Source organism: Thamnophis elegans, chromosome 11 (assembly GCF_009769535.1).
Source record: "Thamnophis elegans isolate rThaEle1 chromosome 11, rThaEle1.pri, whole genome shotgun sequence".
NCBI lineage: Eukaryota > Metazoa > Chordata > Lepidosauria > Squamata > Colubridae > Thamnophis > Thamnophis elegans.
In genome coordinates, this window is record NC_045551.1 from 56,947,633 (window position 1) to 56,971,405 (window position 23,773).

General features: G+C 43.5%; 1 protein-coding gene across 1 annotated transcript in view; it reads left to right on the forward strand.

Annotated features, from left to right (window-relative positions):
- KLF12 (Kruppel like factor 12) overlaps window positions 1–23,773 on the forward strand; it is a 260,582-nt gene that overhangs the window by 93,793 nt on the left and 143,016 nt on the right. The window contains exon 2 of the mRNA XM_032226929.1: window positions 13,169–13,258. Within this exon, the coding sequence (XP_032082820.1) occupies window positions 13,193–13,258 (66 nt within the window). The 5' untranslated portion in view covers window positions 13,169–13,192. The remainder of the gene's footprint in view (window positions 1–13,168; window positions 13,259–23,773) is intronic.

Genomic DNA, 23,773 nt, shown 5'->3' on the forward strand with positions numbered 1-23,773 from the left:
TGAATATACAAGCTATCGTTTATCATGCTGTTTTCTCAGCAGCATACTGAAAGTGGTTTACTATTGCCTTCCCTCGGGATATTTTAGTCATCCCAGGCTAACTATCATCTTCGATTCCCAGGCAGAGTGACCGACACTGACCTAGTTACCTTCTGAGATCAGGCAAGGACATCTAAGGTAAAGGTAAATATTCCACTCGCACATAAGTGCTAGTTGTTCCCGACTCTAGGGGGTGATGCTCATCTCCGTTTCAAAGCCGAAGAGCCAGCACTGTCCAAAGAAGTCTCTGCGGTCATGTAGCTGGCATGACTATATGCTGAAGGCACACGGAACACTTACCTTTCCACCAAGATGGTCCCTATTTTTCTACTTGTATTTTTTACATGCTTTGGAACTGCCAGGTTGGCAGAAGCTGGGACAAGCAACGGGAGCTCACTCCATTATGCGGCACTAGGGATTCGAACTGCCGAACTGTCAACCTTTTTCAATCGACAAGCTCAGTGTCTTAGCCACTGAGCCACCACGTCCCTTTGTAAGGACATCTAGAAAGTGCCAAAGAGTCAGTTCAAAAGTCATTGGTCTGAAGGACCCCTCCCATGTGAGAATGTTGTGCCGAAAATATTGGGGTGGTTAGGTCTACCACTTAACGTTGGGAGACCTCAATCTGTCCTGGTTCTGAACCACTTAGTTGTGGTTCATGCATCTACCTTGAGCATTTCACTCTTCTTCGTCAGAAAAGTCCACATTTTGGTATTGTAAGAAGGGGAAGAAACTCTGCTTCTTGGTGTGTACTCTACATCTTGATTGTTTATGTGAATCAAAGAGGTTAAGAGTGGTGCCACCTCTTGGAGTTTGACGTCTGATGGACAAACATGAGAAAAAACACTCATCATTTTGATTTGCTTCCAGTAGTAACTCCTTTGCTCTATCAGGACGTTGCTGCCCTCTTAAAGGTCCTGCCTTTCCACTTTATCTTGTCCTCTCATCTGATTTCATCGGATGCCCTGCCTCCTTCTGACAAATATGTGAATTTTGCTGGCTGGCTGTTGTCCCAAGAGAGCAGCTGGTCATTATGTCACCCAAGACTGAATGACTGTTTCTTCTCGCCTTTCAGAGTGTTCTTAGTGATTGTCTTCAGTCCACAATTTGGAGGGGCTGTCAACTTTCTTATTTGGGGTCTTAATGTCCAGCCTTTGCAGCCACAATCTAGAGTTAGAACAACTTGTTAAGTCTATCCGCGTTAGGAGTTCTGCAGCAGAAGTTAGTAATGAATAAGCCGCTGAATGGTCACTCACAACCACCGAAGGTAAAACAAATAATAGCTTGACTTGCGCAACAAAAATAAGATAAATAGTCTCCAAACAGACTATAAGCAGTCTTGGAAGTATATACACAGTCTATTTATAATACATTGAAGTTACAGTTGCTCAACTACCATGTAGACAGGTAACTACTAAACAGACTAGCCACCATCCAATACACGGTCTTCTCTCCGAATACTAAGCTCATACAGTAACAGTCAGGAACAGTCAGGAACAATCAGTAGAATCAGGAACATCAGGAGACTCCGTGATAGTTCTTTCCTCCTTGTATGGCTGCTTAAAGCAATTAGCATCCAATTACATCTTTCTAGCATTTAAAGTAACAGATACATTTGTTACAATCATGGCTTATGCTCATATATATACATTGCCAAGCCAAGACTAGGGTTACATCCCTAACACAACTCCAGTGCTATAGCTCTTGTAGAGGAGTTGTGTCTGGCCCTTAATCATTTGTTGTCTATTTACAGTGTTGGGAAAGATTGTGGCCATTCTTGTCCCAAAGGAGCTTTTTCAAGAGGCAACTGGACTTCCTGGTTTTTGTTGTTCAAAAGTTTTATTTCTTTTAAAACAAACATTTCATCATTCCTCAATCAGTAAGACATCGGAGTACAATTTTTTGTGTGTCAAAATAGTTCTAGTTTACCACCAAATTCTTGTCTAGCCTAATGTATACCCCTCCCTCCCTCCACCCTCCCCCCAACCCCCTCCTCCCCCCCCCCGACTTCCCAGAACCTGTACACGGTATGGATTTTTAACAAACACAGTCTAAAATCTATTGAGAAAAAAGAAATAAAGAAATTAATGACATCTCTACATTGACCTTAGCTTCTTCTTGCTGAGCTAACTTTAAACAATTTAAATCATTTCTGATCTTAAGCATAGGCTAACTGGAATTTCTTGGTCCCGTATTTATTTTGTATATAGTCAATCCATTTTTTCCAGTCTCGTTTATATCTCTCATTTGAGTGATCTTTAAGATATGCCGATATTTTAGCCATCTCGGCTAAGTTTGTAACTTTCAATGTCCATTCTTGAGTTGTAGGCAAGTCTTCCTTCTTCCAGTATTGCGCCACCAACAGTCTTGCTGCCGTTATTAGGTGCAGAATCAAGTTAGTCTCTACCACTGTAAAGTCAGTACATATACCTAGTAAGAATAACTGAGGAGTAAACTTTATCCTTCTTTTAAAGATATTTTGCATAATCCATATTTTTATCCAGAATGCCTTAACCTTTTGGCAGGTCCACCATATATGATAATATGTAGCATCAAGAGAACCACACCTCCAACATTTAGGCTGTACATTCGGATACATAGAAGCCAGCTTTTTAGGATCTAAATGCCATCTATAGAACAGGACTTCCTGGTTTTTAATGTAGACATTTCGCTTCTCATCCAAGAAGCTTCCTCAGATCTTGGATTACCATCTGAGCTGACGAAGCTTCTTGGATGAGAAGCGAAACGTCTTCAAAGAAAAACCAGAAGGTCCAGTTGCCTCTTGAAAAAAACACCTTTGGGACAACCATGATCTGGATGACTGAGAATCTCCATAGACTTGTAGCCATTCTTGTTTGTTTGCACATCCATCAAGATGGGTTTGACTCACAAACGCCTACACCTCATCATTTATTAAAAAGTTAAAAAGAACAACAGCTTGGTGGAATCTCAGTTCTTACATCCCTTCCTTCTCATTTATATTCCATTTATTCCTGTCACTCTGCATTAATTCCCTGTTCTCTCTGGGGCTTTAGAAGGGTAAACACCAGTCTGATCCCTGTTGGGCTCTACATGAAGGAAAAGTGGATTAAAGGAAAATTCCTCGCCCCTCCTTTGCTCTGCTGAACCTCCCAGAAAAAAAAGCAGCCTAATTAAACATTTAATATGCTAACAAAGTTCATTGGGGGTGGGGGGTTCCTTTTGTCTCAGACAAAAGGTTAGGTTCAGTGCAGGGGTGGGTTCCTGCCAGTTCTAACCTCTTCTATAGAAGAGGTTCCACAAATCTACCGTGCTGTTTAGAACTGGTTCCAGCTCGCTTCCCCCGCCCATCCACACATCATCAAGATGAAGAGCGAGAGGAGGAATTCTGGGAGTTGAAGTCTACAAGTCTTAAAGCTTCAAGTTTGAACACCCCTGGGGTTTTTTTCCTAAAGGGTTAAGGGTGCAAGGATCTTGTAACTTGATAGCTTTAAGACTTGTGTGCTTCAAATGCCAGAGTTCCTGAGCCAACATGACTGGAGGAGGAATTCTGGGAGTTGAAGTCTACAAGTCTTAAAGTTGTCAAGTTTGAACACCCCTGGGTTTTTTTTTCCTAAAGTGTTAGGGGTGCAAGGGTCTTGTAACTTGATAGCTTTAAGACTTGCGTGCTTCAAATGCCAGAGTTTCTGAGCCAACATTTTGGTTGCTAAGCAAGAGCGTTGTTAAGTGAGTTTCACCACATTTTACAAGTTGGCCATGCCCACCCAGACACATGGCTGGCAAGCCACTCCTACCTTGTCACATGGCTGGCAAACCACTCCCATAAAGCAGGCCACACCTACAGAAGAGGTTCTAAAATTTTTTGAAACCCACCACTGGTTCAGAGCTTTTAAAAAAAATAGCAAAAAAATTTATCGAAATAGCACCCGAGCTACATATACTTCAAATTAAAAACAAAACAAAACGCAGAAAGCCTTCTATTTCCCTAAAGTGAAAGTTAACTTAGATGAGTGGCTAATCTCATTGACTGCATTAAGTTCGCGGCTGGTTAGCTGCTCTTTTGAGATTTTGCATAATGGATGAAAGATAAGTGTTCCGGCCTCCACCACAGATGTGGCGTATTCCTGTTCGGTGTGTGTAGCATGTACATTGTTTTAATAACTCGCTCGCTACCAAGAGCAAAGATAACAGGACAATGTGCACTTAAAGGCTGAGAAGCCAAGCATGAGATGTCATAGCGGCCTCTGTACAAGAGATCCTCATTTTGATTTAATTAATGTACAATGAAGCAAGGGAGCTTGAGCTCAGTAAGGGAGCTATCTATGCATTCTTCTTCAAGTTGAGCTTGGCTCCAGAGGACTCTGTGGACATAACTGTGCCATTTTCCCCACCAGCAATAAGAGGGCCACAGCTAATTCCAGGATGGATTTTTGACTTTCCAGTCCAGCCTACTCTGCAGGATCCAATCTGGGTGGGTTACTGGGATCAGAGGTTTAGTCTTCTGAGCTTTCAGACTCATGCTGAGTCCATCCTCAGAGAACTTCTCTCTAGCAGAGTATGTGCTTTGGGATATTCTATGTGTGTTCCCAAAGCATACAGTTGTTCTGACCGAGGCTTCCCAAGAGCATGAAGCAGACTCCTTGTCCTGACAAAAAACCCTTTTATTAATTGACTGTGAATTCTGCTCATTCACATCCAGCAAAGTCTTTCAAAGGAGGATTTACAGTCACAGACCTTGGAGAGCTACCAGGCTGATATCTGCAAAACTTGGCAAGGAGTCTTGGAAAGTCACGAAACAATTAAGTGAACTAATTGTCTCCTGCAAACCCCACTCCCCTTTCGCTCCTCTTTTATTTCCTCTGCAAGGGGCCATTCATCGTCCACTTGTGGCCTTACTCCCAAGTCGACCCCTGTTCTTTAGCTGTTCCCTTCATCTGGCCACCCTTCACATGTACACACTGGGAACAGGCTCCAGGTGTTTGTCTGCCTCTGTCTGACTCTGAAGGCAACTGATAACTGGCATATGGCCCTGGCTCCCTCTGTGCCTCCAACACAGAGATCTCATCAGAGCCTTTCCCAACTCCAGGACTGGCCCATGTTCTTCCCCAACCTCCTCACTGTCTGAATCTGCAGCCAGCTCTGGTGGCCACTGGTGGGCCACAACCACAGTCTACTACAGAGTTTCTTGAGGATGGGCTCCAGCATGAGTCTGAAAACTCGGAAGTCTACACATCTAAACAACCAAATTCATTGTATTTAAGTACAATGACAATAAAGATTATACTTATACATCTAGTACCAGTGACAAATTCAGATTGGACTCTGCAACATTATCCTGGGACACATAGATTAGCCTGCTCTCTTGGGGTTCCTTGGTGATCTCCATCCAAGGATTAGCCAGGCCTGATCTGGCTTAGTTTTCAAGCTCAGGCAAAACCCTGCAACTGTTGAAATTTCTGAAACCTTCTTCTTCACGTCCTGCAAATTGACTTCTGGAGGGTTTTGCTGAAGTGAGAAGTCATGGGGTTTGCAAGCTTGAGATGAGGGTCACCAGGAAATCTTCCTTTGATTGTGTGAAACATCTGGGTGGCTCTGACTGCAGATGATCAGTAGCTGAGTAGCTGGATGTGATGCCACAAATGTTCTGTGCAATGCAGCACTTAAGAACAGAGCTACATTGGCACATGGAACTGAGATGTAGCTACATGCAATCTTTGGATTTTGGTCAGGAATGAGGATGTAGACTAACCCACCATACCTGGGTTTTGTAATTGGGGGAATGGCTGGATTTTTTTTAAAAAATAAAGTTTTTATTTTAAAAAATATATAAATATTCCATCTTTCTTAAACAGTGTGTCATCTGGGTACAAATATCTCTGTGCAATAACCATCAAAATTTACAACATTATTCACATCAATATTAATTCTCTAATCTTAGAATTATAGCATATTAAACAGTTGAACATAGTAAACCTGTTCATTTTCCCCTCTTCACTTATCTTCTAATAAAATGTGCTAATAACATTAAATATAATAATCCTTATCATCATAATACTAACAATTTTCATGTTATTTATATCTCCATCTTACATATTTTCTGGTCTTCTTTCGCCTCCTTCTTTTGATTTCCAATTTCCTTTTTTTATTTTCTAACCATTGATAAAACAATTCCCAATTATATAATATTCAATTTGTTCTTTCTCCAGCGTTAATCTGTTCATTTCTGCACATTCTAATGTTTTCCTAATGGGTGGACTTCTGATTTGTACAATAGGAACCTTACTTGCATTTAAAGCAAGACATATCTCAATGGGAAATAGGCAACTGTGTTTATTCAGCCTTTTTAAATAAGGAGCTGAAAAGACAAATGATGGGAGTCCAAGAAAAAAAAGCCAGTGATTTATTGACCCTGTCACTGAATGGCAGACACAGTGATGGTTCTTTGCTGCCCTCCAATCTGAATTTATGTGAGTCAATGCTGCTACATTTGAGCTATTCTTTCTGTAAGCCAAATGTGGCCCATGATCCTCTGAGGAGAACATGAGAAGAACTGGGAGAAATTGCTAAGAGTTCAAAGCTTGGCAGTCTTCCTGAAGGAGGAACATCTCCAGTGAGAAGAGCTCCATCAGCCAGAATGAACCCAGGAGGAGTGAGATTGTTTCCTGCCCTTGCGATCCATGTCTTCTCCAAGGTCAGGTCAAGCTTAATCTGGTAAACCCTCTTCTCTGAATTTCCCTTCCACCCAGACAATGGTCCTGCTGGCTGAATGGTTGGGAACTTCAACTCCAACCCATTGGAGATGTCTGATCAGTGACAGAGTATGTTAATCTCCTTTAAATGTCCTCTGGCTGGAGAGACTTGGAGGGGAGGTAGCTGAAAGCTCAAAGAAGAGGCAGCATCTTGACTAGCTAAAGGAGAATAATTGTTGTACAAGATTGAAATGAGAGATCCTTGGTGGTTTCTGAGCTTAGTTGTTTTCTTGTAGATCAGAGGTGGTATTCAGCCAGTTTGGACTGGTTCAGGCGAACCAGTAGTGGTGACCGGCAGGTGGCAAAGTGTTATCAGTTCTAGCACTGATGATGTTACCTAGTTTGGTTAATGAAATGTCTGCAAGAAAACAGAGAGGATCCTTCATCTGACCAGCTGTTCCCAGGATTTGACTTAAAAGAAGATGATTATTCCACTTTCTTTCTTCTTTCTCCTCCACGATATGAATGCTGAGTAGGGGACAGATCAGCCATTTTCATTTCAAGCCCATGAAATCAATCACATGTGTTCGTGGGAAAAGCTGTCCTTCAGGGAATGGAGCTGTGTCAGATTATCATATGGCTGTAGGTACGGCCAGGTAGCCTTGCTAACATACACTAAGGAGGCTTAGCAAACATTTCATTTCAGAAAGATTTCAGAAACCGTCTCTCACAGAAAAAGTTCGTGTACTTGAGGGCATTTCTTTGTATAAACAGCCTGCTGGGTTTCTATCAAGCACACTTTCTTAAAAATGTTGAGAACTTCTGCTGGATAAATATGAATCCAAAATGTGTTAAGTCCATCCTGCATATGATGAGTGGAGTTTTTCACTTGAACATTCTGTCTAGCACAGTGCATGTGTACATGGTCACATGTAAAAAAGATGTGGAGCGGGGGTGGGTTCCTGCCAGTTCTAACCTCTTCTATAGAAGAGGTTCCACAAATCTACAGTGCCATTTAGAACCGGTTCCAGTTCCCTCCCGCCGCCCATCCGCACATCATCAAGATGAAGAGCGAGAAGAGAAATTCTGGGAGTTGAAGTCCACAAGTCTTAAAGCTGTTAAGTTTGAACACCCCTGGGAGTTTTTTTCTAAAGGATTAGGGGTGCAAGGGTCTTATAACTTGACGGCTTTAAGACTTGCATGCTTCAAATGCCAGAGTTTCTGAGCCAACATTTTGGTTGCTAAGCAAGAGCTTTGTTAAGTGAGTCTCAACACATTTTACAAGTTGGCCATGCCCATCCAGTCACATGGCTGGCAAGCCACTCCCACATGGTCACATGGCTGACAAGCCACTCACACATGGTCACATGGCCAGCAAGCCATTCCCACAAAGCAGGCCACACCTACAGAAGAGGTTCTAAAAAAATTGAAACCCACCACTGATGTGGAGACTCTAGAAAGACTGCAGAGAAGAGCAAAAGAGATGACTGGAGGGGACTGGAGGCTAAAACATATGAGGAACGGTTGCAGGAACTGGGTATGTCTAGTCTGATGAAAAGAAGGATGAGGGAAGACATGATAGCATTCTTCCAATATCTCAGGAGCTGCCATGAGGGGGTCTAGCTATTCTTCATCCCATAATTGGATAGACCAAGTTGCCTTGATAGACATTAATAGAAGCCTCTCCAGAGTTGAGTTGTGGGGATAAAAGAGAGTCTCTGTAGCTCAGGGTTGACCTGTGGAGTCCTTGGTACTTTCTGAGTGGAATGGGACAACTCACCAGAGCCAACTCGTCATGGCCAACTTGCCAGAGCCAACTCACCATGGAACAAGTTAATAAATACAAATGTTAATTTTGACTGAACCATGGCCAATAATAATAAAATAAAATAAATCCACTCAATCCAAAAATCCAAGTTCCACAAATTTTGATGAAAACATGGTTACTAATAATAAAAGTATATCAATGAAATGATTAATACTGCATTGAATTGTCCCACGTTGAGTTGGCCATGGCAAGCTGTCCTAGACCCCTTTCTGAGCTTGTTCAGAGAGCATCAAGGAACCCACAAAATCATCCCCATTTAAGCTACCTGGGGTTCTTGGAGAAAAGATATGAATCTAACCAATAATCACAGCTGCAATGGGAGTGATGCAGTGGTGAAATTCAAATTTTTTTTACAACCGGTTGTGTGGGCTTGGTGGGCGTGGCAGGGGAAGGATACTGCAAAATCCCCATTCTCTCCCCACTCCCGGGGGGAAGGATATTGCAAAATCCCCATTCCCACCCCATTCTGGGGCCAGCCAGAGGTGGTATTTGCCGGTTCTCTGAACTACTCAAAATTTCCGCTACCGATTCTCCAGAACCTGTCAGAACCTGCTGAATTTCACCCCTGGAGTGATCTGAATCAACATTTCCCAGGTTATAATAAGCCAGAATTCCAAAGAATGTAACTTGTGATGAGATGGCATCGAAGTTGGCGTGTTTCAGATGAAAGAGAATTGAGATTAACTGTGCAGTGATGGATTTGAAGTTGTGCTGAAACTAAACTGAAAGACTGGTTTTTAAAGTTCTTAAAGAAGAAAAAAAAGGAGAGGGTGAGCAAGAATATAGAGGGTGGACTCCTCCCTAAATAATCAAGGCATTTTCCATGCCAACTGTGTCTTTGTTTCCAAACCCTCCTAGATCTTCCCTGTGTGACCCTGCTTTGACAGGGAAGCATTTTCCCAAAGCATTCATCCTGCTTTCTTCCTGTCCCTCCTCCTGGGTTTTGCCTCTGATGAGAAGCTCATCCACTCCACTGCTTCCTTGCCCCTGTGATGTTCCCAACAAATATTCTGGCCAAAGAAAGCCTGGATTCACTTCCAGACAATGGCCAGTCAACCTGATTCAATAGCAAGGCAGCACAGAGGCCCCGCAGGAAGCTGGAGCTGAACTTTTTTGCTTCCAAGGAAATTTTTGAAAGGAGGCGTAGCGCTTGCCTTCATCTCACACAGCCCAGCCTAAAATCTTCCTCTTTAAATCACCCCTGCAGCAAAGATTCAAAGGAATGGTTAAGAATATATTTTTTTCTTCCCTGTGGGTACTTACGCTGATCCTTCAGAAGTCAAAATCTTCAAAGATGTCTGAAAAGAGACACGGCAATGATGGTGGGATTTATAGTGGGGTGTTGTTGTTTTTTTTAACATCATTGTCAATGTGTAGATTCTTTCACCTAAAATCAACAAGCTTGTAATAAGCCAAGGCCTATCCTGCACAGTCTGGGTCTCCGATTGGGCCAGGTGGATTTCAGGTGCTACAGGAATGTTCCTGCTAAATTGAATGAGACTCCATTATGAAATTGATGAGCAGCATTCATAGTGGCAGTATTTGTTAGTTGCGAAGTCTTGTCTGACCCATCATGACCCCATTGACAACGTTCCTCCAGGCGTTCCTGTCCTCTACCATCCCCCAGAGTCCATTTAAGCTTGTACCGACTGCTTCAGTGACTCCATCCAGCCACCTCATTCCCTGTCTTCCCCTTCACCTTTTGCCCTCAATCGTCCTCAGCATTAGGCTCTTCTCCAGGGAGTCCTTCCTTCTCATTAGGTGGCCAAAGTCTTTGAGTTTCATCTTCAGGATCTGGCCTTCTGAAAAGCAGTCAGGGTTGATCTCCTCTAGGACTGACCGGTTTGATCGCCGTGCAGTCCAAGGGACTCGCAGTGACTGCATGGAAGGACTGAGTGTAGTTTAACAAAGTTCTTGTCTTGCCTTAAACAGGGAAAGATGGACTCATCCTGCATTAGAGAGAAAGTCACCTTTGAATTTAGCAAAAAACCTTGTATACATTTCGATCCACATCCATAGCGTCCATTCCTTGTGTCTTGCTCTTTTGTTTTTAAAGAGAAACGGGGAGTCCTTTCCTGGGGAAATTCAGCTTTGGGATGCTCAGGACAGGGACAGAATTGACCCAGATAGCAAGAAGGTGTCCATGTGCTAAATGATGCATGACTGTGCTTGGGATCTTCTGATTTATGGCCCGGGGGGCGGGGAGGAGTCCCCATTTGCCTACCCAGCTTCTCCTTCTGTTGAATGATGAGTTCAGGGTGTTGGGGGTGGGGAGATGGTTAAAGTATCAGCTGTATATTGGTGCAAAGCACAGAAAGGGACATTAGCCTCTAATCAGATTCCAACAGTTCATTAAACCTGCCAGTCTGAGCACCGTCCTTTGTCTGCTCGGAGGCAGGCCCTGTTTTGGGCCAGATCCAGCTACCGCTCGTCTTTCTTCCCCTGCGAGCAGCCCCAGGCGCCTGTCACAGCTGGAGACCCTCCCAGCAGAGCAGAGCCTTCCAGGCAGGCAGGCAGGCAACACAGCCCCCCTCCTCATTCCATCCGGCAGCCGCTCCCCCTTCCCCTGTAACAGAAGGGCCCCCAGGCGAGATCCTTCATCCGGGCAGCCTCACCTCAGGGAGATTTATGACCCCATTGGCCGTTGCAGCCTTGCAGTAGCTGGCCTTCCTGGGGGTCTGGAGTGGAAAAAGAGGCCTAGCTAGGCCAGGCAGAAAGAGGGAAGGAAACTGATAGGAGAGGCCGATCGATTGTGCTTTCTGCTCCACCCTAGGCGGATGGCCAAACCGCTGTTGTGGGTGACACCCTTGGATATGAAAGGCAGCACCAGAATAATAAAAATAAATGATTAAAAGTGGAATTCGTGAGAGCCCAAGAGAAAATGGATAAAAGAGGAAGAAGGGGGAAATGAGTTGTATTCGTAGATTAAAGGGAATAGTAGTATGGTTGGTATTGTTATGCAACTAATTAAGTAATAAAGTATATTGTTAATTGTAGAAAAAAAGAAAAGAAATGCTCTTTATGTCAAAACGTAACTAGAGGGTTATATTGTTTATAGTAAAGACCAATAGAGAAATATGAAATGATAATTTGGTGCAATTTTTGAAAGGGAAATTGATGTACTAAAAAAATGAGTATAAAAATGGAAAATAACGGAAGAAAATCATTTGGCTGAAAGTGAAAACCAAGCCATGAGATAAAATGGATTATGTAAAGGAGAAGGTGTAGAAGGGAAGATCCAGTCAACACTTTGTTTCTATAATATGTGTAAAGTTGAATTAATTTTTTTTAAAAAACTTTGAAACTGGATATGAAAGGCAGTTCTGGTTAGCTCACACCCTCCTGGAACGCGTCTGTCTTGGGCATCCATTTCCTTCCGTTTATTCTTTTGAGCATGCCTGGTGGCTAGAAGATCCTCCTGTTCCTATGGCTCCGAAGGGGAACGGGAGAATTGCTAAGAGTTGCAATGAACCATCACTTCCCTTGCGAGCCCTTCTGTTAAGGGACTTTAAGCTTCTCCCAAGAAATGGCAGCTTTTTTAAAAAAAATTGTGGGATTGCATGTTATCCCTAGAGGGACATAGTGGCTCAATGGCTAAGATGCCGAGCTTTTCAATCAGAAAGGTCGGCAGTTCGGCAGTTTGAATCCCTGGTACTGCGTAACGGAGTGAGCTCCCATTCCTTGTCCCAGCTTCTGCCAACCTAGCAGTTTGAAAGCATGTAAAAATGCAAGTAGAAAAATAGGAACCACCTTTGGTGGGAAGGTAAAAGCGTTCTGTGCACCTTTGGCATTTGGCCATGCTGGCCTCATGACCAAGGAGACATCTTTGAACAGTGCTGGCTCTTCGGCTTTGAAACGGAGATGAGCACCACCCTGTAGAGTCGGGAATGACTAACACATATGTGCGAGGGGAACTTTTATCTTTACCTTCTTCTTTTGAGCACGCCTGGTTGCTAGAAGGTCCTCCTGTTAACTGTGGCTCAGAAGGGGAAAGGGGAATTTGGGGAAGGAAAATGAACCATCACCTCCCTTGGGAGTCTTCCTTTTAAGGGGCTTTCAGCTTCTCCCAAGAAATGGCAGCTTTTTTAAATTTATGGGATTGCATTCTATCCCTGTGCTTGGATGTGAATTTGCAATCAACCAGCCCAAATCCTCCACCAGGAAAAGTGGAGTTTTGCATCCAGGGTAATTTGTAATATTTGTAGGGAGTAGAGTAGAGTAGAGTAGAGTAGAGTAGAGTAGAGTAGAGTAGCGTGGAGTAGAGGGTAGGGTAGGGTAGGGTAGGGTAGGGTGAGGTAGGGTAAGGTAGGATAGGATAGGAGTTGGAAGAGACCTTGGAGGTCTTCTAGTCCAACCCCCTGCTTAGGCAGGAAACTGTATGTTATTCCTGCTTCTAATAAAGGAGAGAATCAGGAATGAACTGAACCTCGTTCACTGAAACAGGCAACATTCTGAAATCAGTTGGGCCCAGAGCCGATGTCAAAGTGTTAGAAAATACTTGGCACGGAAGTTCTTGCTGGTAAACCTGATCAACAGACAAATCCTTGAATTTTTCCTTTGCAAACCAGGATGCTCCGTTGTTGTGGTTTTTTCTCCTGGGCTCATCCTTACTTTCCTTCTTCTTCTCTTTAAGGCTATTAACACATCGGGAAACAGAATGTTAATGCTTGATGGGATGCCTGCAGTCAGAGTCAAAACGGAGCTGCTGGAATCAGAACAAGGGGTGAGTGCCAGCCTTCCGTTCCTCTCCATGCCGTGGAGATATTTCTGCTTGCTTATTCCCTTCATTTTTGTACCCAAAAAAGGATACAGTTTTCCATCCAGTTTCTTCTCACTCTCAGTATCATCTATAGCAATAGCAATAGCAGTTAGACTTATATACCGCTTCATAGGGCTTTCAGCCCTCTCTAAGTTTACAGAGTCAGCATATTGCCCACACAGTCTGGGTCCTCATTTCACCCACCTCGGAAGGATGGAAGGCTGAGTCAACCTTGAGCCAGTGAGATTTGAACTGCTGAACTGCAGATAACAGTCAGCTGAAGTGGCCTGCAGTACTGCACCCTAACCACTGCGCCACCTCAGCTCCTCTGGTAGAGTGGATCTACTCTTGTTTCTTGCTCTGAAAGTGTCACCTACAAGCTTGAAGAGACAGCAGAGGTGGTCCAATAAATTATTTTGAGAAAAGAAAAGGAACAAGGCATAGCCACACTTTCATGTAGAGATTCAACCATTCCTTAGGATTTGTTGGTGAAGAAAGTAAAAAGTGGGGAGAATTGTTTCCCCCCCCCCCATGAACAATTAGCAATAATCCTACTAGTACAGAGGTGGGTTCCTACCAGTTCGCACCTATTTGGTAGAGCCGGTTCGTCAAATCTACCGAACCGGTTAGAAGAGGTTCCACCAGTGGACCCGGAAAGCAGGCCACACCTACAGAAGAGGTTCCAAAATTTTTTGAAACCCACCACTGGTCTTTGGATATGATTATTCTACACTATCATGCTCATATTTATAAAACTCAGTGCCTCCGTGAAAGGTAAGGATGACTACCGCATTTGTGGTGCAATCAGAACATTGCGTGTGTTGAAGTTACCTAGTGGTAAATAATTCAGAGGAAGAGGCATTCTTCGAGTGAGGTTGGAACTAGTAGACCTTTTCCTGGACCTCTGACCATGCCTGGAGAGATTATGAAGATGAAGTAAATGCCAAGCCAATCCTGCAATAATTGTATAACAGATCTTGTGGCCAGAAGCAGAATCCCTACTTCCTGATGTCTTCTTTGCCCTCAACATGCAAACCCTTCAAAATATCTTCTTCACCGTGGAGATCAGAGGTGGGTTCCTACCAGTTCGCACCTATTTGGTAGAACCGGTTAGTCAAATCTCCCGAACCGGTTAGAAGAGGTTCCACCAGTGGACCTGGAAAGCAGGCCACACCTACAGAAGAGGTTCCAAAATTTTTTGAAACCCAACACTGGTGGAGATTCACAATCCTCCAGGTCATCATTGTTCCAAAGTTGCTTTTTCAAAAGGCAACTGGAGTTTGTTGGCTTCCCCCCCCCCCTTGAAGATGTTTTGCTTCTCATCCAAGAAGCTTCTTCAGTTCAGAAGCTTCTTGGATGAGAAGCAAATGTCTTCAAGGAAAAAAAACCAAAGAAAGTCCAGTTGCCTTTTTGAAAGACGCCTTTGGGAAATTTTCTTCACTGTTTAGAGATGACTGTGAAATTTTCTCTTTATTGTCACTCCTCATGGTGATTTCTAAAGCCAGAGCCTTGTCCAAAAGCTTATTCTGCCTCCCTTATCCGCGGAGGCTCAGGGAGGGCAAAAAATAGGCCTCCTGGAAGTTCCATAAGGCTGGAAACGGGTCCATCTCTGGCCTCCATCCCTCCGGAGCCTGGGGATGGCTTTTTCGTCTTTCCAGAGGCTTGGGAAAAGCCTTCACAGCCTGGGGAGGGTGAAAAGACCTCCCCCTGCCATGGTGCAGGAGGGCAACTAAGCCATGCCCACCATGGCCATGCCCACCCAGCAACTGGGCAGAGAACCCATTGCTAAACTTTTTGAAGCCCACCCCTGGCCAGGGTGGACATGGTTCTGTTGTGCTCCACAGAAAGCAAGTCAAGTGTAGATGAGAAGTTACCTCTTGTGGCTGATGAAAGTGCTAAACAATCTTGTTTGTATTGTTCATTTTTGTTTTGGGTTCTTTTTCTTAGGTTTTTAAGTGCCGCAATTTCATTTTATTGTTCTTTTGAGGTCCATATACAAAACTCAATTCCCTCCCATGCCATTCCTTCTAGGGGAAGATGCATCTGTCTCCCTTGTATGCCTTTACTGAGATTTCGTGTTACGTAGCTCACAAAAATTATCTTCCTGTTTATTGTGTGCTTGGAGGAGGAAGCAAGGAGATGGTTTTGGGGAGCTAGGCTTTTCCTTGGTGACTCATTATAGGCACAGAAGGCTGTTTGTTCCAAACCTTGGAGCAAAAGTGGGATAAGGATTATGAGGATCAATGGATATTTTGGGTTCGTATATCACAGAGCAGCCTCAAGTCCGAACATTTTTCTCTCTCTCAGGCATACAGTATGTGAGGCCACGGGGATCCCAAAACATCTCTTGATGTTAGAAAGGCATCCCATTTGTCACATGGTGGAAGTCTCAAGGCTTCTGACAAAAAACTTTTAAGCCTATCTGACTGGCAGTAGGAACGGTTCTAGTGTTGTGGCCCACCAGTGGTCAGTGTAGCTGGTGGCAGATTCAGACAGTGAAGAAGTTGGGGAGGAAAATGGGTCAGACTTGGAGTCTGGGGAAGGCTCTGAGTATTGTTCTGTGTCAGAGGCAAAGATGGAGCCAGGGCCATCTGACAGTTATCAACTGCCTTTGGAGTTGGATATAAGTGGGGCAGAAGAACAGCTGGAGCCTGTTCCCGATGTGCACATGTACAGAACTGCCAGAAGAAGGGACCAGCTAAGGAACAAGGGCCGACTCAGAAGTAAAGGCACAGGTGGAGTGTGAATGGCCCCTCCCCTAGGGAATTAAGAGGAGCGAAAGGGGAGTGGAGTTTGCAGGAGACAATTAGTTGAATTCATTAGGGTGAAGATCTGTTCCTGACGTCTTGCCAAATAATTGCTGCTACAGCGTGGCATTTGGAAGATATCATCCTGGCAGCTCTCCAAGCCTGATAAAGGTCTGTAGTTGTGAAATCTCATGAAAGACTGTTGGCCGGGACATTGCTGGAAAGGAATTCCCTTTAACCTAAATAAAGGGGTTTTTATTGGGATGAGGAGTCTGTTTCATGATCTTGGGAAGCCTAGGTCAGAACCCCTAGTTGAGGAGTCCCTGGTGCTTTCTGAGCTTGCTTGTTTTCTGGTAGACATTTCATTATCCAAACTAGGTAACTCCATTGGGCTAGCACTGATGATGTTATCTAGTTTGGGTAATGAAACATCTGGGGTTTTTTGGCATCAGGTGGGGCCTATCTCGATGCCATCTTGGGGATTCAATTGTTCTCTATGTAGAAAAGATGATCTGCAACTTAGAATCTTCTGCATGCTATGTAGTTTGCAAGTCCCCCCCCCCAATTATATCCTACTCTACGTTGCTCCTATAAACAGCAGTGTAGAATACAAGTAAGAACAGCAGCAACAACAGGTAGGGGCAATATTTCCATACTGCAGCCAAGGAAAATCTTCCATGGTTATCAAGGCTGGACTCAATCTGAGAGTATCTTGGCCTTTAAGCTTATGTGCAAGTTGTGCTAGACTTCATTACTGGCACAGTTCTGAAACAGATCTAGAACCCAGCAGAAATGGGTTCTTAACAGCACTCGGTTTGGGAATCCTTTGGACATTCCCAGGAATCAGGAATTCAAATAAGAATTCAGTGTCTTCTCTAAAATCTCCGTACTTAAAAGTCTCACTATTAACTTTTTTTTAAAAAAACCCTTCTTTGTAGATAATATAAAACTTTTGTATCTGTCTCTGATGTCCTTCTCTGAGCACCAACAAATCATGAATGCTCTCTGTGAAAAGTGTTTTTACTTGTGGGTCTGAATTTTTTTTTTTTTGGCCATAATTCTCTCTCGTTTTTTTTTTTTAAGCATGCCTGTTCTCTGTTTGAAATTCCAGCCTTCAGTAAAGTAATGAAAGATGCTGAAAGTTGAATAATGATCCAGTACAATGAAATCCAAACAAACTTTGCAGAGCTGTATAAATAACTCTCATTCTCAATTGATTGATGGAGTGATAATAGGTTGGCTTATGAGACAGCTCCTGTGTCTTGATATTAATTGTGACTACAGACAACAGAAGCCCAGACTGATCTGGAAGGTGGTATGAACAAGTGTTTTAGTGGTGGTTTCCATTTTTTTACTACTGGTTTGCTCGTGCATGCGCGTGCAATGCTTCTGCACATGTGCAGAAGCATTGGGTGAGTGGGTGGGTGGAGCCTCCCACCGCCGCCACTACCAGTTCACCCAATCCAGGCCAAACCGGGAGCCACCCACCTCTGAAATGTTTCCAACTGAAAGATCTTGCTTGAGGTACTAGAATAGAATGAAACAGAACAGAACATAATAGAACATAATAGAATAGAATAGAGTAGAGTGGAGTGGAGTGGAGTGGAGTGGAATAGAATAGAATAGAATAGAATAGAATAGAATGTATTGGAATGAAAAATAGAATAGAATAGAATAGAATATATTGGAAGGAAGATTCGATTAGAATAGAACAGAACAGAACAAAACATAATGTATTGGAATGAAGAATAGAATAGAATAGAATAGAATAGAATAGAATGAAGATTAGATTAGAACAGAACAGAAAAGAACAGAACAAATCATAATGTATTGGAATGAAGAATAGAATAGAATAGAATAGAATAGAATATATTGGAAGGAAGATTAGATTAAAACAGAATAGAACAAAACAAAACATAATGTATTAGAATGAAGAATAGAATAGAATATTCTTTATTGGCGAAGTGTGATTGGACACACAAAGAATTTGTTTCTGGTGCATAAACTCTCAGTATACACAGAAGCAACAAAGTGATAAATCATAAATCATAAGTCATAAGATACAACCGACGTCATAGCTCTAAGATACCAAATAGGGGGAGGTAGTAGGAAAGGTGAGAAGGATAATAATACAATCCTCAACATGATTATATATCTTTAGGAATAAGTGTTTAGCAGATTGATGCATTGGGGGGGGGAGTTCTTTGTGTCTAATTGTTTTGGCATGCAATGCTGTATAGTGGCGTCCTGAGGGTAGAAGTTGAAACCGTTTATGTCCAGGATATGAAGGGTCCGTAGATATTTTCTCAGCCCTCTTTCTGGCTCATGCAGTATACAGGTCCTCAATGGAAGGCAGGCTGGTTACAATCGTTTATTCTGCAGTCATAACTATCTGTTGAAGTCTGTACCTCAGTTGGGTTGCTGTACCAAACCAGACAGTTATAGAAGTACAAAAATACAAACTCGATAATTCCGCTGCAGACGGTTCCTTTAGATCCTAAGAACATGGTTAGGTTTGTCTGAATGTGAGTCCAGACCACTGTTGATATTACCACCATTCTGTGCCAGCAAGTGTGGCCAATAAGAAGGATTTTCCATCTCTGTTTCTGTGGCATTTAACAGGGTTACCCTGTTTTGAGGGAGATACCCGAAGAGAGAGGAGAATTTGGTTGCCACATAGTGGCTTGAAGCAGTGGTGGGTTTCCATTTTTTTTTTACTACCGGTTCCATTTACATACGCAGAAGCATCCGGCCGGGTGGGCGGAGCCTCTCACTGCCACTACTACCGGTTCACCCAATCTGGGCCGAGCCGACAGATTCCCACCTCCGGCTTGGAGTGATAAGTTCATCTTCAGTATAAAGATCATTCATATCATGACTGGGTGATGTTTAGTATATTTCTTGGATCCTGGTTCTTTTCACCTTGAGGTTGTATCAGGGAGCTGGTATCTAGAGAGGCCCAGAAAGTTATTAGTGGCACTTTAAAATTTAAGAAAAAGCCGAGGTGGCGCAGTGGTTAAATGCAGCACTGCAGGCTACTTAAGCTGACTGCAGTTCTGCAGTTTGGCTGTTCAAATCTCACTGGCTCAGGGTTGACTCAGCCTTCCATCCTTCCGAGGTGGGTAAAATGAGGACCTGGATTGTTGGGGGCAATATGCTGACTCTGTAAACCGCTTAGAGAGGGCTGAAAGCCCTATGAAGCGGTATATAAGTCTAACTGCTATTGCTATTGCTATTTAAAGGCGTATTGGCACATCTTTAACAGCAGCATGATTAGAATGCTGGTGAAGAAACATAATCTGGGCCTAGAAGTTGAAATCAAAACCATCCTTGCAGCCATCAACACATTTGAAAGCAATAGGCATTCTCGATCTATTTAAAGTTGTCTTGGTGACAATACTGATTTAAGCCATATGTCACGTGGACCACAAAACATGGTATACAAACAGGGGTGCGATCCAGTGGTGAAATTCATTTTTTTTTACTACCGATTCTGTGGGTGTGGCTTGGTGGGCATGGCGTGGGAAGGATACTGCAAAATCTCCATTCCCTCCCCACTCTGGGGCCAGCCAGAGGTGGTATTTGTTGGTTCTCCAAACTACTCAAAATTTCAGCTACCGGTTCTCTGGAACCTGTCATAACCTGTTGAATTTCACCCCTGGTGCGATCCTACCAGTTTAACAACCCCTTCGTTTCGCTAAATAGCGGGAGAGAATCATTAAAGAAAGAATGCCAAAGGAGTGGCAAAATGAAATGTGAATGATAAATTCTTTTTTAAAAATGTTTTAAATAATTAAATTGAATTGTCCTTCAATGAGTTGTCCAGTGATGAGTTGGTCATGTTTTGACCGCCATGAGTTGGTTGCAGCAGGTTGTCCCATTCTCTTTGGAGGATTGGGGAGCTCTCCAAAATAGATTGGAGAGAGATTGGAAGACAAAACTGACTTGAGAAGTCAACAGGCTATGGAGTATAATGCCAGCCATCTTTATTTGGAAGGATGCATCATGTTGCATCCTTCATTTTGAGAAAATGATGAAAACTGAGTAGGCTGATGGATGGGATGGGTATCCTAAGAAGGAGCCTCACTAGCTCAGGGGTCCCTAATCCGTCATCCATGGACCAGTACTGGGCCGCGGTATGCTAAAAACTGGGCCACACAAACAAGCAAAAATCTCATGCGTGGGATGCAGGCAGCATGCAAAACCACACCCTCCCTGCTTTGAGGAAAAAACTTCTCTCCACGGAACTGGTCCTTGGTGCCCAAAATGTTGGGGGTCTCTGCACTAGCTCATTCTTGGGTAAAGAGATGTTTGGGGCCATTGACCACAAGGCAATCGTTCCTCAAGAATGCTTGCAACTCACTCTCCACAACCTCCCATTTCAGAAGTGACTGGGGAGTATTGTCAAGCAGAATAGTGACAACCTGCTACTAGAGGTTGCTTTAATTGGTGTGTTGGAATAGGGAGACACCTCGAGGCCTGCTTACAGCAGAAGGAGAAAAGATAATAAATCCTGCATCCTCTTACCAGCCTGTGAATTGGGAATGCCTGGTGCGGGGGCAACTCCCGTGTTCCTGGCGAACAGCTATAAATTTCCACGGAGTTTTTACAGGACTTCAGATACTTGTGTGCTGAGTCGGAAGCTCTGTGCTGAACACCAGTCATTGCACAGAAAAAAATTTATGGGTGCCCTTTTGCAAATGTTTTATTGAACATGGAGTTTTCAAGCCAGGGAGCTTGAATTCCCTCTCTTTAATCTGATAGGTTTGCAGATAAAAAAGGTTCGGGTGTGATTACAGGTGGAGCTGATTTAAGGGGGTTATCCTGAAGCAAATTTCTACTTTAAATGGTATTGCTTTTTTAGGGCCTGATCCTAACAGATGAACAGTATGAGAAGGCAGAAGCCTGAAGTCATTTTGCAAATGTATCATAACTACAACAACCCCACCCACCCACACAGAGTGAGAGAGACAGAGAGACACACCATACACATCAGTGGTGGGTTTCAAAAAAATTTCGAACCTACTCTGTGGGTGTGGCCTCCTTTGTGGGAGTGGCTTGCTGGCCATGTGACCTGGTGGGAGTGGCTTGCCGGCCATGTGTTCCCCCTCCTCTCTCTGTCTCTCTCTGTCCTTCCTTTTGTCTCTCTGCCCCTTTTTTCTTTTTTTTTCATCTCTCACTGTTTCTGTTATCTTTCTATATTTCTTTATTTCGTTCATTCTTTCTTTCTTTCTTTCTTTCTTTCTTTCTTCATTTCTTCCTTGCTTTCTCTGTCTCTCTCTCTCTCTCTCTCTCTCTGTGTGTGTGTGTGTGTGTGTGTGTGTGTCAGTGGTGGGTTTCAAAATTTTTTGGAACCTCTTCTGTAGGTGTGGCCTGCTTTCCGGGTCCACTGGTAGAACCTCTTCTAACCGGTTCGGTAGATTTGACGAACCGGTTTTAGCGAATAGGGGCGAACTGGTAGGAACCCACCTCTGATACACACACACAGTGTTTGTGTGTGTGTGTGTGAGAGAGAGAGGGGGGGGGGGGAGAGACAGAGAGAGACAGAGACAGAGACACAGAGACAGAGACAGAGTCAGAGACAGACAGACAGACAGACAGGGAGACAGAGAATACCAATAGCATTTAGGCTGATATACCACCCCATAGCACTGCCCTCTCTGGGCTGTTTACAATGTAAGCATTATTTGTATATTTCCCCCAACAACGTGGCTCCTCATTTTACTGACCTCAGAATGATGGAAGGTTGAGTCAACCATGAGTTCCATCAGGATCAAACTCTAGTCTGCAGGCAGAGTTAGCCTGCAATTGTGCAGGTTACCACTGCACCACTTAGGTTCTTTAATGTCACTGCTTTCTTTACCTGAAATTGGATTCCACCAGACCTGAATAATAGCATCATTTGGGCAGATGAGATGTATTTTGAGGAAGACTCCACCTTAATGTGAAACACATTACATTTCATTAATGAAGACTAGGTTCTTACTGATATGGACTTAGGCTTGGTAATGGCCTGCTCTTATTATTTATGTTTTTCTCCTGGATAACTAACCTCATCTAAATTCAGGAGCTCCCTAAGCAGATGTATCTCTTGGAAGTGATAAATGAGCTGAGGTCATTTCCCCCAGTTCTTTGGAAGTGAAGTATAATTTTTCAGGATTTCCTTTAATTAAGGGATGCATCGCCAACACAATTCCTTCAGTGGAACTGTCAAAACAAACTTTAATTTGTGGCGTGCAAAATGCCACATGATGATTTATCATTGTAAGGAAATAAAATATGAATATGAAATGAGCAGGTAAGAGGAGACTGTCAGAGGCTATTTGAGAGACAGCTTTGGACTTTCAGATGGGAGACAGTTTTACAACTGGGTTTGTGGTGAGATCCTTACCTTGCGGTTGCCGAGAAGGGACAAGAAGGGAATGCACCAGTTTCGCTGGGTTAATCTGGTGTCCACTGACAGAGATCACGTCTTGTCACTCATCAAATGACAACGGAGCGCCAAAGTGCATTGTAGAATTTCCTTAAGAAGATCAAGATGATCGGAAGGACCTCTGATTGGGTTCCAGATGTGAAATAACAGGAGCCAAAGAAGGGTGGAGAGTCTGGGAAGAGCCCTTTCTTTGGGTCTTGTAGAACTGGGCTAGGGATGAACCTGTTGCATTGGTAGGAAAGTCATCTTCCAAACGAAGGACTTCCAAATGAAGTGCCCACCCTGGCCACGCCCACCCCTGCCCCCCAAGGTCAAACACAACCCTGATTCGGCCCTCAATGAAATCAAGTTTGACGTCCCTGCTTTATAATTGAAAGGACCATCCTTTGGAGTTGGGAAAAGAATTTTCGTTTCTGGGTTAGGATAGCATCTGCTTTCCTCTGCAGCAATTTAATTCCTTATTTCTGCGGACACCATCTGGAGTGACTGTGAAGAATTACAATGTCCCAACCCTCATTTTTACCTTGCCCTGTTTAAAGGAATACCTGGAAATTCTGTCTTCAAGGCCTTAATTATTGTCTTAACATAGGCTGGCATTTTCTTTTTCTTCTAAGGTGCATCTTAAGTCAGTCCATAAAGTGAATGTGCAGAGGACAGGGATGTGCAAAAGTTAGCAATAGCAATAGCAGTTAGACTTATATACTGCTTCATAGGGCTTTCAGCCCTCTCTAAGCGGTTTACAGAGTCAGCATATTGCCCCCACAGTCTGGGTCCTCATTTCACCCACCTCGGAAGGATGGAAGGCTGAGTCAACCTTGAGCCGGTGAGATTTGAACCGCTGAACTGCAGATAGCAATCAGCTGAAGTGGCCTGCAGTACTGCACCCTAACCACTGCACCACCTCGGCTCTTAGTTTCAGATTCAAGACTTCTGGTTCAAAACACCCTGCTCTTTAGAGTGTAAAACTGACTGTTTTTAAGTATTTCGACCTCTGAGAGAGGGTGTGTTCCACATTGAAAACGTTTCAAGTTCAAAACTCTTGCAAATGGTTGAAATGGCTTGTTTTGTGCTTCAGTTGGTCTGCTTTTCATTCAGCCTGGGATGCGCTGAGATCAAATCAAATTCAAAATGTTTCAGTTCTCATCTCACCTAAAAGGGAGCATAAAAACAGGCTCCTATTGTTGAAGAAGAATAGGACGCACCTTGAAGCGGGCGATGTAAAGTATGACCTTCAGTGAAACCATAATGTACGTATGTCTTTGAAAATTGTGGAGAAACGTGGAGAGGCAAATGAATGTA